Raw genomic sequence first — 14,884 nt, forward strand, 5'->3', positions numbered from 1 at the left:
AAGCCCATGAACCTCCACTAAATATCAGGAGAAAGATGTTGCTGTTAAACTATGCAATCAAGATACAAAGCCAGGTTACCCATCCTAATTGGTCAATACTTCATGATCCGCTGTATATGACCCTGTATAGAAACAAACCACAGACAGCTCGGCCTGCTGGTATTAGGCTAAAACATCTAACAGAAGATTGGGATATACACTTCGATAAAATCTTGCGAGATCCTATAGATCCTGACCCTCCATGGTCCGTCATCATGCCATGTTGTGACAAGTTTTTCCATCAGTGGGGTAAACACTCTCTATCAGACTTTACCGTCCGACAGCTACACATTGAACATACTCTACATTATCCTGACTTCGCAAAAATATATACAGATGGTTCGAAGTCTGATAGTGGATCGGGTGCAGCAGTTGTACTCCCTAATACCATCATTTCTCAATCTCTTCCGACAGAGTGTAGCAGCTACACAACTGAATTATATGCAATCAAGCTTGCATTAGAAAATATCTTCCATATGTCAATTCAAAAGAGCATAATATACACAGACTCGCAAGGTTCCGTATTAGCATTACAAAACAGTTCCCCCCCTACTCACCCGTTATTAAAGCTCATCAAAACACAGTTGATACGTCTTAGAGAGCATGAGCAAAAGGTTATCTTCTGTTGGATCCCAGGCCATAACGGAATACCAGGGAATGAAATTGCAGATGACGCTGCCAAAAATCCATCCAGCCCAGCCCCAACAAATTCGCTAGTACCCGTCGCAGATTATAAAATGAAAATACAAAGAATATGTAAAGATCAATGGACTCTTCAGTGGCAAACACAATCCCATAATAAACTACACCAAATAAAACCCTTACCAAAATTATGGGCTTCTAGCTCCATAGAAAACAGACAAGAAGAAGTAATTTTAGCCAGAACCAGAATCGGCCATACTCATATAACCCATCTGTTTCTTTTGTCAGGAAATGATCCTCCTCAGTGTAACCATTGTCATACACCACTCACAGTCAAACACATACTTCTGGACTGTACCCTATATAATAATGCTCGACTAATGTCTTTCAATTCTCTGTCAAATTTAAAGGAACCTTTGTCACTTAGCCATATCATAGGCGAAAATTCAAATCTTGCAGAATTCTTCTCCTTCCTAAAACGAATAGGATTATATAACCGTATTTAACTGCATCTAAATCAACAAACACAGACAGTATGCATCACTTCCATAAGTGCAATATGGCCTAAGTAGCCATTGCACTTTAAACCCAAACAACAACAACCTTCTGACATCCTTTTGACGGAAGACCACAGGAGGTGTTGGGAATGGTGGAAGATGTTTTACCAAGATCATTATTACATGTGTTGGAAGTAAAATTTTGCAAGAGACCAGAATGCTTGGCTACCATTTGGGCAAGAAGCAAGTTTACTTCTCTTAGCCTGTTTTCTATGGAGCTAGAAGCCCATAAAGAATGATGATATCCAGCTCAGGACCCTGGGTTTCCCAGGCCCGTACTCTCCGGATGTGATCCCCCCGGTATAATATATGTAGCGTTCTTCTCTTGAACAGCCCTAGCACATTTATTGGAAAACCGAGGTTTAGATAAAGTACGAGATTTTAAAGTGGAATGTGGTATAAAGGATTCCACTCCTACAAGAATAATTTTACTGACACGATCTGAGCAAACGTTGACATCAGAAGTTTTGAAACAGTAGTCCGACCAAGAAAAGGAAAAAAAAAAAAAAATCTTGCAGGTCATCCCATTTTGCATTCTTGTAATGCCAGACAATACGAGGTTGGTAATAGCTGTGAGATAAAGGCTCCGTGGGAGAAGAGACAATCACCAAGTTGTGATCTGACGTGACTAAGGAACCACTTATTTTGACTATGTACTTATAATGGTTGTGTGTGAGAAAACAGTCAAGCTTGTTGGCTGTATGGTTATGGTATTCTTATAGGTAAATGAACAATCTGTGCAAGGTCATTGGTAATTGCAAAAGCCTCAGCATCTCGACCAGTGGGTTCAGTGTGACTAGAAAATGGAAGCCAGCTGGAGTTGTGAACATTAAAATCACCAAGGTGCATTGAAGTCACCAGCAAGAATGATGTGTTCCTGATCTATCGTAGAGAAATGACTTTGTATGAAGTTAGATATTTATATAACAAGTCTGTCTTGCTGTGGCATGTAGATGTTAAAAAGGTGCATGGTTTCCTTCTGGGGTGTATCAAGGAGGGCGTGAATTGTCACATTGAGTCACCTTTATCACATTGAGCTTACAAACAGCTTTATGGTAAAGGACAATACTCTCTCCTGCTCCATGATGTTATTGTGTTGGAGAATGATGGAATACATATGGCCAATCTGCCCATTTAAATGATGGCCTTGTGTCTACTTTAATATTTGTTTCTTGTAGGAAGAGTAGGACGGCATGATGTCGTTAGACCTGGTGAAGGGCCAGCTTATTGTACAATGCAGAGGCATTAAGCGATAGCATGCTAAATGTTATCATTATCTTCAGGAATAAAGCTAAGGGTTTTACAAGTTTTGGGGTGGTTAACATCCTGTTTTATGGTTTTGTTGTTCAAGCCCATTAATCAAGTAGTACAGGCGCTTGGATCTATTCACATCTGCCCTTTCCTTTTTTTTCCTTTAGTTTAAAACGCAGGTCCTTAAGCTGTGAGATAAGCTCTGGTATGTTAGTGGTGAACTTCAGAGCTGTCACCAGCTTCTGTGCGGAGCCAAGTACTTCCCGAAGAAAGGAGCATAATTTTTCCACAGTTAGAGGGCCATTGGTGTAGGCAAAATCGTTTCCCCCCCTCCTCGTCCTCTGAAGCATACGAATCATGAGAATCACAGTTGTTCTCTTCTTCAGCCCGCAGAAATTCAAGTTCTCCTTCATTTGAGTCATTGGTGGTTTTTACCTGCTTATTTATTTCCATACTTGATGGTATGATGGGCTTATTTGGCATCTGACCATTTGACTTCTGTGGTATTCTGTATTTATGTTCATCCTTCCTGTTGTTTTGGTTAGCGGTTGGCTATTTTCCTACCAGGGTATACGTTGTCTTTTTCTGTTTTGTGACTTTGGATATGGACTGCCTTGGGAGTTGATTCCGAGAAAACCCTCTTGTTTCAGTTGATGGGTCTTCTGAAAGGGGTTTGTCCTGGTCCTCTGTGATCTTTAAATTTTCTTTTTCTGACATGCTTGGTTTGGGAAGTATCTCAGACTGTTTGATGGTTTCTTCTGTGTCCCCATTGTTTCTAACAGCCAGCTCGCTTTGTGGATTGAGACTGACCCTCGGTTGGTGCCACCTGCATTTTTGTATTACTTACAGAGGAGGTAGAGATGTGGGCAGGTTTTTCCTGATGTGGCCCTCCTCATGACAGAAGAAACATTAAGAGGAAATTAAAGTGCAAGTGATTCCGCTTAAATCGTGTCGATTAGTTTTGGGATGTTTTCTACATCATTGTTCACGAAGTGCATAAGTGCTTACATGCAGAAGCTTTTTATATGCAAAAATTCCAGTTTTGTGGTTGCTGCAGAGAGTGTGCACATTTTCCCGTTAACAGATCCGTATTTGGATAAAATTCCTCTTAGAAATTGAAGAGGAATTTCAGATTGGTAATATTTGATAATGTAACTTTCGTTGGTGCTAAGGCAATTGGCGCCACTTCCAGGTGATGAAGACCGTATATTCCATTTTGCAGGATAGTTTGCACCCACGAGGGGTTGCTGAAATACACATGCACTGTTCTGGCCACACGGGAGGCATGAGTAATATTTTTCAGTGGTACTTTCTCCGCGATCACTGTAAGGTGCTGCTCTAAAGGAATATTTTCCTTGGTTGCGAAGACTACTATTCCATTTCCACGGGAAGTAATAGCGGTTGCTTCATTTGTTGGAGTGTTCTTTGACTGCGTATATGCTATTGTGGGTCACGCGAGAGAGGGGTTTTCGCTGGTGGCCAGCATAATCTATTACCATAAGTATTAACAGTTACTAACATTTTGGACCTTGAGGTGTTCACCTGTCACTGGGTGTGGTAGGTTCCGTTGCCGTGGTTCTTTGACCTTTGCTGGCCATAACTGGGGAAAATTAATAGGGTGGAGGGGTAATGGAATTAGCTGTTACTGGAATATCCAGCCTTCCATAGCTAAAGTTGAAAATTAAAATCTAACCTAGCTGAAACTCCACTAAATCTACACAAACAAAATTATTACTACTCAAAAGCACTTCCAAAGAGGAATGGAACAATATAACTTTTGACTGGGGTTCTCGCAGACAAATGGTGTAAAGGGTCAAAAAAAGGCAGGAGCTCAAAAGCACATGTCTGACGCCACCACAGTAGATAGATGGATTATTTTTATCTATCTGCCACATCTATCTGTCTATCTATGTATCTACATAGATAGACAGATCTATCTATGTATCTACATAGATAGATAGATAGATGGATTATTTTTATATTGTATCATATAAGTATTATACTGCTGTTAGATTACATTGTGCAACAGATTTTAAGCTTTTGATTTTTTCCTCCCAAATTATGGGTATATCTCATGGATTTTACAAGCTGACCAACAACTAGGTAACAGACCTTACGTTCATTCTTTAAAAAATACAATGTCCACTCCCCCAATTCCTCTAATTAAGAAATTTCTCAAAAATATTGTTCATGTATGTTCAATACATTCTGGTTTTTTAATGACCTCTCAGCTTTGATGTTATTTACTAATCATAGCATAATATATACTGTACTTATAACAATGCATTAATAAATACAAGTAAACACATGTGTTGTGTTAGGGTAGCTAAGAATAGAAACAGGTGCATGCATACTTGCGTGTACACCAATGCTAGGAGTTTGGTAAATATATTTGATGAATTTAAGGTATTGCTCAAAACATCAAAGGCAGATATTGTTGGGATATCAGAGACGTGGTGTCACACAGATATAAGGAATGCGGAACTGGAATTTGGGGAGTACAACGTCTACAGAAAGGATAGACAGGATAGGAAGGGGGGATAGGTTATGCTATTAGTTAAGAAACACATAAAAACCAAGGAAGTGAAGCTAGTCGACATTGCTGGACAGTGCAGTGTTGAGTCAGTTTGGTGTGATATAAGCATTGGGAGATCAAAATTGAGAGTCATCATCATCATCATCATCATCATCAGCCATTTTCAATCCACTGCAGGATGAAGGCCTCTCCAGCAACTTTCCAGTTCCTTCTGTTTTGAGCACTGGCCATCCATTTACTACTCGAAAACTCATGAATTTCATCTATCCATCTCCGCCTTTGTCTTCCAGGTTTTCTTCTAGCTCCTCTTGGGTACCATTCTGTTATTTTCTTAGTCCATCTGTCATCTTATCTTCGAGCTATGTGTCCTGCCCAAGACCATTTTAGTTCTTTAGTTTTGATAAGAATGTCCTTTACTTGAGTTTGCTACCTAATCCATGTGTTTCTCTTCTTATCTAACAGTCTGATTCCCAATATGATTCGTTCCATTCTTCGCTGTGTAGTTCTCAACTTCTCTTCCATTCTTTTGGTGAGTGCCCAAGTTTCACTTCCATAAGTCATGGTGGGGAGTATACATTGATTCATTATTTTAAGTTTCAGACAAACTGGGATATTGCTCTTCAGTATGTGACTATATTTCCTGAATGCTATCCATCCAAAATTTATTCTTCTCTTTACTTCCAGCTATTTATCATTATTACAGCTAATAACTTGTCCCAGATAAGTATATGACTCCACCTTTTCAATTACTGCTCCTTCAATCATTATTTCCCTTTCCGTGGCATACTTGTTCATCATTACTTTTGTTTTAGCCATATTCATCTTTAGTCCAAAATCCTTACTAACTGTGCATAACTGATTAAGATTTTCCTCTAATTCTTTGGGATCGTGGCTTATGACCACAATGTCATCTGCAAATCGTAAATGGTTTAGGTACTCTCCGTTCACATTGACTCCTTTCTGCGACCAGTCTAATCTTCTGAAAGCTTCCTCAAGGGCAGCAGTAAACAGCTTCGGAGATATTGTGTCTCCTTGTCGAATTCCTTTCTCGATTTTAAATTTGCTACTGTCTTTGTCTAGTCTAATAAAGGAGGTAGCACACTCATATATTTTCTTCAAAATCATAATATATGGGGTTTCTATGCCTTGTCTTTCCAGTGCCCGAAACATTGCCTTATGCTGTATGGAGTCAAATGTTTTCATAATCCACAAATGCCAGGCATAATGGTGTTTTATATTCATTTGCTTTCTCCATTAGCTGAGATATTACGTGAAGGTGATCCATAGTTGAGAATCTTGTCCTAAAGCCAGCTTGCTCTTTCGGTTGATTCTCATCAAGTATTCTTTCTAATCTGTTAGTAATGACCCTTGTGAACAACTTGTAGATATGGGATAACAAGCTAATTGGTCTATAATTTCCAATTTCTGATTTATCTCCTTTCTTAAGCAGCAAAACTGTGATTGCATTATTCCACTGCTTAGGCATCACACCTTTTCTAATGCACTTTGTGAAGAGCCTTGCCAGTTTTTGTGTTATGTCTCTTCCTCCCAATTTTAACAACTCTACAGTAACTTCATCTTCCCCCGGGGCTTTCCGATTCTTCATTTTCTTCAATGCATGTTCTACCTCATCAGGAAGAACATCGGGTATGTTGTATGTGTTGCTACTTTGCAATCCATCTTCCCCACTGCTGGTATCATTCCCTCGCTCCTTGTATAGTAGCGAGTATAGTAGTCTTCTACTATTTGAATTATGCCTTCTCTGCTGTTTATAAGTACACAATCGCTATTCTTCAGTTTCAGTATCATTTGTCTTTCTGTATTACTGCTCATGGCTGCTAATTTAAATCCTTTGTTTTCCCTTAATGCTTGTTCTACTTTTCTTGTGTTAAATCTTCTTATGTCCTCTCTGAGTCTCTTTCTAATGGCTTTGCATAACTCAGTATACTCAATTTTCTCCCCGTCAGTGTTTTTCTTGCTCTTCATTTGTCATCTTAGGTTCATCATGACAAGTGTTTCTTGACTAATTTTTCTTCTTTGGATTTCTGTTTCCCTATAGGTTTCTTGGGTTTTATCACTTTCAGAAAGTTGTAATATTCCTCGTCGATATCTTGGTCCTGAGCCGTCTGCAAAAGCTCAAACTTGTTCTTAAGTTCCATTACATACTGCTTTTTCTCCTCCTCTGTTATTTCAAAGACCTTTGTATTATTTACTCGAGTCAGTTTTTCCTTTCCTTTCCTACATCTATATCAAGTGTACATCTTACCATTCTGTGATCACTTCCGACATTTACCTTATTCAGGACGGTAACATCATTAGCATTAGCATTAGTAGAGGCATTTGATGCAAGAAAGCAAGCTTATGCAGCATCAGCCAAAAAAAAAAAAAAAAAAAAAAAACCACTTCCACTTCACCCCTCTGTTCGTTCAAAATACCTGTCCAACTGAGCCTTAATCTTATTTAGGCTATCAACCTCCACCACAAGGGATGGCAGTCTGTTCCACCAACCAACCACCCGCTGGCTAAAGGCAAATTTCCGCACGTCTATCCTACATCTGTCTTTCCTCAATTTGAATTTATGCCCTCTCAGGTGATTTTTCTGAGCTAGAGGAAGAATCCCATCAGCATTGAGCATGCTTAAACCATTCAAGGCTTTATACACCTCTATCAGATCACCTCGCTGGTGCCTAGTCTCCAGACACTGTAATTTGCAAAACTTAAGCCTTTCCTCGTAAGAGCACCCCTTTGTTCCATTCACTAATCTTGTTGCCCTTCTCTGTACTCCTTCCAGCAGCTCTACATCCTTCTTGAAATGAGGCCTCTAGACCTGTATACAGTACTCTAGGTGTGGCCTGACCATTGCCTTATACTATGGAATAATCACCTCCTTATCCCTGCTGGAAAAATTCCTGTATATCATTGACAATACTCCATGAGCTACTCTTGCAGCCCGTCTGCACTGCTCAGAGAACTTCATATCTGCCTGCACAATCACCCCCAAGTCCCTTTCATTCTCTACCACTGTCAGTGTAGGACCACAGAGTTGATACGTTGCCCTGGGGTTGCTGTTTCGCATGTGTAGTACTTTACATTTGTCAATGTTAAACTTCATTTGCCACCTCTCAGCCCATCTGCTCAACCTTTCCAGATCCTGTTGCAGCAGTGTAGTGTCAGTAGTGTCCTTGACAACCCTGCCAACCTTTGTATCATCTGCAAACTTGGACATTAAGCTTGATATACCATCATCAATATCATTTATAAATACAGAAAACAATAATGGACCCAACACTGAACCCTGAGGGACTCCACTAATAACATTAGTCCACGATGAGGAGTGTCCATTGATTACCACTCTCTGTCTTCTCCCACTCAACCACCCCTTTATCCATAGCAGCAATTTGCCTCCAATGTCACACTGCTCCAATTTGTGTAGCAGTCTTCCATGTGCATCAGTATCAAAAGCCTTTCTAAGATCCAAGTATATAATATCAAAGTTATTCCCTGCATCCAGTTCTTTTGTGACTGCATCATAGTATCCAATCAAGTTGGTCAGGCAAGACTTCCCCTTAACAAAACCATGCTGTGTCTGAGCTATAACTGAAGTCTTGTCTAAATGATCCTGCAGTGCTTCTTTAACCAGTGTCTCCATTAATTTTCCTGGAACAGAAGTTAAGCTCACAGGTCTATAGTTACTTGTGTCAGCCTTTGATCCTCCTTTGTGAATTGGGGTCACATTTGCACATTTCCAGTCTATGGGTACCTCCCCTGATTCACAATATATCTTCTGTTAGTGAGGATGAAGTAGATTTCATTAGTTGTTAATCCATTTGGACTCTTCCATGTCCACTTTCTGTTCACCCTTTTCTTGAAAGTGTTCATTACTGACATTCCTTGAGATTCTGCAAATTCCACAAGTCTTTCACCTCTTTTATTTCTTTCACCAATTCCAAAATTTCCTATAGTTCCTCTTTCTGCGCTGTTTTGCCTTTTTCCAACCTTAGCATTGAAGTCCCCCATAATAATAGTGTAGTGGGTTTTCTGCTCATCTAGAAGACTCTCAATTTCAGTGTACATTTCTTCAACCTCTTCATCATCATGGCTCGATGTTGGTGCATAAATCATTATAATCTTTAGCTTGTACCTCTTAGAAATCTTGAGTATTAGTCTTGAGTATTAAATTGAGAGTAGGAGTGTGCTATAGGCCTAATGACTCTGATGAGTGTAATAAGAAACTGTACAGGGAAATAGAGTGGGCCAGTAAATCAGAGAGTCTTATAATGGGAGATTTTAATTTCCCAGATAGTGACTGGAATTTGGGGGCTGGTCACTCACACACTAGCAGGGCTTTTGTGGATTTCTTGGATGATTTTTTTCTACATCAGCGTGTTCGGGAGGCAACTAGAGGGAGTAATACTCTTGATTTGATTATCAGCAGTGATTCTTCATACATTAAGAATCTGCAGATAAATGAACCACTAGGTGGCAGTGATCACAGTGTGCTGAAGTGGGATTTACTCAAAGAGGTAACTACCATTAGGGGTAAAGGGAAGGGATATTGCTTCCGTAAAGGCGATTACGATGGACTGAGACAGTATTTAAATTCTATACAGTGGGACCAACTGATGATGTTACCAACAGCAAATTCAAAATGGGAAGCATTCAAAGAACTTATCTTGGAAGCTACTAGGCTTTACATACCAACTAAGAAATATTGTTCAAGGTTTAGGCCAAAATGGATGTCAGATGAACTAATGAGGCATATGGCAGAGAAGAAAAATGCATGGGATACATACAAATTAACACATGACACAGAAGCCTATGATAGATACAAGTTGATATGCAGCCAAGTTACAAAGGAGGTTAGGCAGGCGAAGGCAGATTACGAGAAATCCTTGGCAAGGGATGCAAAGAAAAACAGCAAAGAGTTCTTTACTTATGTAAACTCTAGAAGGAAGGGGATGAATCAGATTGGTCCACTTGATATTGATGGGTCAAGTGTTGATGATCCTGCTCAGGTAGCCAACAAACTAAATGAATATTTTGCATCGACATTCACACATGAGGAGTTATTCAGCGAGGGGAATGCCAGAGGTGTATTCAACTCTAGCAGTAAGCTACAGAATCTTGAAATAACTGGGAGTAAAGTGGAGGAGTAACTGTTGAAGATAAACACAAGAAAGGCACCCGGGGTGGATGGGATCTATCCAGTTATATTAAAGGAGGCAGCAAAGGAAGTAAGCAAACCCTTAGCCATAATTATGAGAGCTTCCTTGGACTCAGGGGAGGTATCCATAGACTGGAAATGTGCAAATGTGACCCCAATTCACAAAGGAGGATCAAAGGCTGGCACAAGTAATTATAGACCTGTGAGCTTAACTTCTGTTCCAGGAAAATTAATGGAGGCACTGGTTAAAGAAGCACTGCAGGAACATCTAGACAAGACTTCAGTTATAGCTCGGACACAGCATGGTTTTGTTAAGGGGAAGTCTTGCCTGACCAACTTGATTGGATACTATGATGCAGTCACAAAAGAACTGGATGCAGGGAATAACTTTGATATTATATACTTGGATCTTAGAAAGGCTTTTGATACTGTTGCACATGGAAGACTGCTGCACAAATTGGACCGGTTGGTATTGGAGGCAAATTGCTGCTATGGATAAAGGGGTGGATGAGGGGGAGAAGACAGAGAGTGGTAATCGATGGACACTGCTCATCGTGAACTAATGTTATTAGTGGAGTCCCTCAGGGCTCAGTGTTGGGTCCATTATTGTTTTCTGTATTTATAAATGATATTGATGATGGTATATCCGGCTTAATGTCCAAGTTTGCAGACGATACAAAGGTTGGCAGGGTTGTCAAGGACCCTACGGACACTATGCTGCTGCAACAGGATCTGGAAAGGTTGAGCAGATGGGCTGAGAGGTGGCAAATGAAGTTTAACATTGACAAATGTAAAGTACTACACATGGAAAAAAACAGCAACCCCAGAGCAACATATCAACTCTGTGGTACTACACTGAGAGTGGTAGAGAATGAAAGGGACTTAGGGGTGGTTGTGCAGGCAGATATGAAGTTCTCTGAGCAGTGCAGATGGGCTGCAAGAGTAGCTCATGGAGTATTGTCAATGATATACAGGAATTTTTCCAGCAGGGATAATGAGGTGATTATTCCGTTGTATAAGGCGATGGTCAGGCCACACCTAGAGTACTGGTTACAGGTCTGGAGGCTTCATTTCAAGAAGGATGTAGAGCTGCTGGAACGAGTACAGAGAAGGGCAACAAGATTAGTGAATGGAACAAAGGAGTGCTCTTTCGAAGAAAGGCTCAAGTTTTGCAAATTACAGTGTCTGGAGACTAGGCACCAGCGAGGTGATCTGATAGAGGTGTATAAAGCCTTGAATGGTTTAAGCATGCTCAATGCTGATGGGATTCTTCCTCTAGCTCAGAAAAATCACCTGAGAGGGCATAAATTCAAATTGAGGAAAGACAGATGTAGGATAGACGTGCGGAAATCTGCCTTTAGCCAGCGGGTGGTTGGTTGGTGGAACAGACTTCCATCCCTTGTGGTGGAGGTTGATAGCCTAAATAAGTTTAAGGCTCAGCTGGACAGGTATTTTGAACGAACAGAGGGGTGAAGTGGAAGTGGGCTTTTTTTTTTTTTTTTTTTTTGGCTGATGCTGCATAAACTTGCTTTCTTGCATCAAATGCCTCTACTAATGCTAATGCTAGCAGTAAGCTACAGAATCTTGAAATAACTGGGAGTAAAGTGGAGGAGAAACTGTTGAAGATAAACACAAGAAAGGCACCCGGGGTGGATGGGATCTATCCAGTTATATTAAAGGAGGCAGCAAAGGAAATAAGCAAACCCTTAGCCATAATTATGAGAGCTTCCTTGGACTCAGGGGAGGTACCCATAGACTGGAAATGTGTAAATGTGACCCCAATTCACAAAGGAGGATCAGAGGCTGACAAAAGTAATTATAGACCTGTGAGCTTAACTTCTGTTCCAGGAAAATTAATGGAGGCACTGGTTAAAGAAGCACTGCAGGATCATTTAGACAAGACTTCAGTTATAGCTCGGACACAGCATGGCTTTGGTAAGGGGAAGTCTTGCCTGACCAATTTGATTGGATACTATGATGCAGTCACAAAAGAACTGGATGCAGGGAATAGCTTTGATATTATATACTTGGATCTTAGAAAGGCTTTTGATACTGTTGCACATGGAAGACTGCTACACAAATTGGAGCAGTGTGGCAATGGAGGCAAATTGCTGCTATGGATAAAGGGGTGGTTGAGGGGGAGAAGACAGAGAGTGGTAATCAATGGACACTGCTCATCGTGGACTAATGTTATTAGTGGAGTTCCCTCAGGGCTCAGTGTTGGGTCCATTATTGTTTTCTGTATTTATAAATGATATTGATGATGGTATATCAAGCTTAATGTCCAAGTTTGCAGACGATACAAAGGTTGGCAGGGTTGTTAAGGATACTACGGACACTATGCTGCTGCAACAGGATCTGGAAAGGTTGAGCAGTGGGTTGAGAGGTGGCAAATGAAGTTTAACATTGACAAATGTAAAGTACTACACATGGGAAACAGCAACCCCAGAGCAACGTATCAACTCTGTGGTACTACACTGACAGTGGTAGAGAATGAAAGGGACTTGGGGGTGGTTGTGCAGGCAGATATGAAGTTCTCTGACAGTGCAGACGGGCTGCAAGAGTAGCTCATGGAGTATTGTCAATGATATACAGGAATTTTTCCAGCAGGGATAAGCAGGTTATGATTATTCCCTTTTTTAAAGCAATGGTCAGGCCACACCTAGAGTACTGTATACAGTCTGGAGGCCTCATTTCAAGAAGGATGTAGAGCTGCTGGAACGAGTACAGAGAAGGGCAACAAGATTAGTGAATGGAACAAAGGGGTGCTCTTACGAAGAAAGGCTTAAGTTTTGCAAATTACAGTGTCTGGAGACTAGGCACCAGCGAGGTGATCTGATAGTGGTGTATAAAGCCTTGAATGGTTTGAGCATGCTCAATGCTGATGGGATTCTTCCTCTAGCTCAGAATAATCACCTGAGAGGGCATAAATTCAAATTGAGGAAAGACAAATGTAGGATAGACGTGCGGAAATTTGCCTTTAGCCAGCGGTTGGTTGGTTGGTGGAACAGACTTCCATCCCTTGTAGTGGAGGTTGATAACCTAAATAAGTTTAAGGCTCAGCTGGACAGGTATTTTGAACGAACAGAGGGGTGAAGTGGGTTTTTTTTTTTTTTTTTTTTTTTGGCTGATACTGCATAAGCTTGCTTTCTTGCATCAAATGCCTCTGCTAATGCTAAATGCAAGTTTGAAAATCCGGCAAGTAATGAAAAATTATAGCTTTATGGAACCTGAAAATATGTATGCTATAACATGCATATTTTTATGGATTTCTACTATTCTTTTTTTTCTTTGATTTTCATAATATAATCATGCATTATAATAGGATCAATTTATTTGCTTAGCTCATGGATAACCAATATTTGTTAAGAGTTATCTATGTCAGATCTGCAATTTATTCTGTACAGTGAATATTTTACATTTGTGTGAAATTTTTCTTTTGAATTAACATGTGCATTTATTTCTGATATGCATGTTTATATTTCAGAGAAGATGCTATGATGGAGTACTTAAAAATAGCCCAAGATCTAGAGATGTATGGAGTTAATTACTTTGAAATCAAAAACAAAAAAGGAACTGATCTTTGGCTGGGTGTTGATGCATTAGGTTTGAACATATATGAAAAAGATGACAAGTAATTATTGTTTTTATTGTATCATATATTATAAGTATTGTACTGCTGTTAGATTACATTATGCAACAGATTTTAAGCTTTTGATTTTTCCTCCCAAATTACGGGTATATCTCATGGATTTTACAAGCTGAACAATGACCAAAATAATGTGAGCAGCGTGCTGGACTTCCATATTCCTTAAATTTTTCTTTAGAAATACCTTGATGAAGCTGTTCACCATGTTCGTAGTTTCATATTCAAGTTTATCCTGGAAAAAGTTTAAATCAGAATGGTGGCAAAATCTTTATTGCAATATGTCTCTAAAAATACAATTTTTAGAGACATATTGCAATAAAGATTTTGATGGGCTTGCAATAAATTCTTAATCAACATTTTATAGTTGAGTACTGTGTTTTTCCAACCATAATTAGATTTCCAAAGAATTTAACAGTCTTTCAAAACAGTCATCTTTCAGTAGCACTGTGATCTGACTTTGCCATCACTGATGCCTGGAAACAAACATTTCTTGGCATTAGTGATGCCAAAATCAGTGATTTAAAAATTAGTCAAACTGATGGCTAATTGATGACATGAGTGGGTCAATGTTAGTTTCATAATGAATGATTTTTCCTGAAATGTCCCACACATAAAGAAAGAAACATTTGTATGCCTGATGTAGATCTGAAAGGATAATCTCCAATAACTTTTAAATACTCAAAGATATAGCACTGGTATTTATCATGTACTTTTCTTAAAAGAAGTTCCATGTTCTCATAGCATTCTTTTATGTGAGAGCTTGAAGAATTGGTATAGATGGTTGATTAATATAATGAGTGTGAACAGCTATGTCGCATAAGTTATCTTTATTTGAAAATTTCATGAAATGAAAGAACTTCACTTTGTAAAGTTCAGAATCTCTTTATTGCTAATAGCCCAAAAATCATGTTTTGGGTTTTTCTTCTCTGGTTTCTCAGTGACTGCAAAATTAAAAATCTTATTTTTAATTTTGCAGTCACTGACTACATTTTACATTTGTTTACATTTTAATTATCTGTAATATATTTTTACTTTAATGATTGTTA

At 39.4% G+C, this 14,884-nt stretch overlaps 1 protein-coding gene across 4 annotated transcripts in view; it reads left to right on the plus strand.

Moving 5' to 3' along the window:
• The window catches only part of LOC150088259 (moesin/ezrin/radixin homolog 1-like), a 706,511-nt gene that overhangs the window by 295,852 nt on the left and 395,775 nt on the right, over nucleotides 1-14,884 (plus strand). For all 4 annotated transcript variants that reach the window (XM_090369412.1, XM_090369409.1, XM_090369410.1 and 1 more), the window contains one exon: nucleotides 13,677-13,823. In XM_090369412.1, the coding sequence (XP_090225538.1) occupies nucleotides 13,677-13,823 (147 nt within the window). The remainder of the gene's footprint in view (nucleotides 1-13,676; nucleotides 13,824-14,884) is intronic.

This window comes from Mastigoproctus giganteus, chromosome 3, assembly GCF_048544385.1.
Source record: "Mastigoproctus giganteus isolate SK-2022 chromosome 3, ASM4854438v1, whole genome shotgun sequence".
NCBI lineage: Eukaryota > Metazoa > Arthropoda > Arachnida > Uropygi > Thelyphonidae > Mastigoproctus > Mastigoproctus giganteus.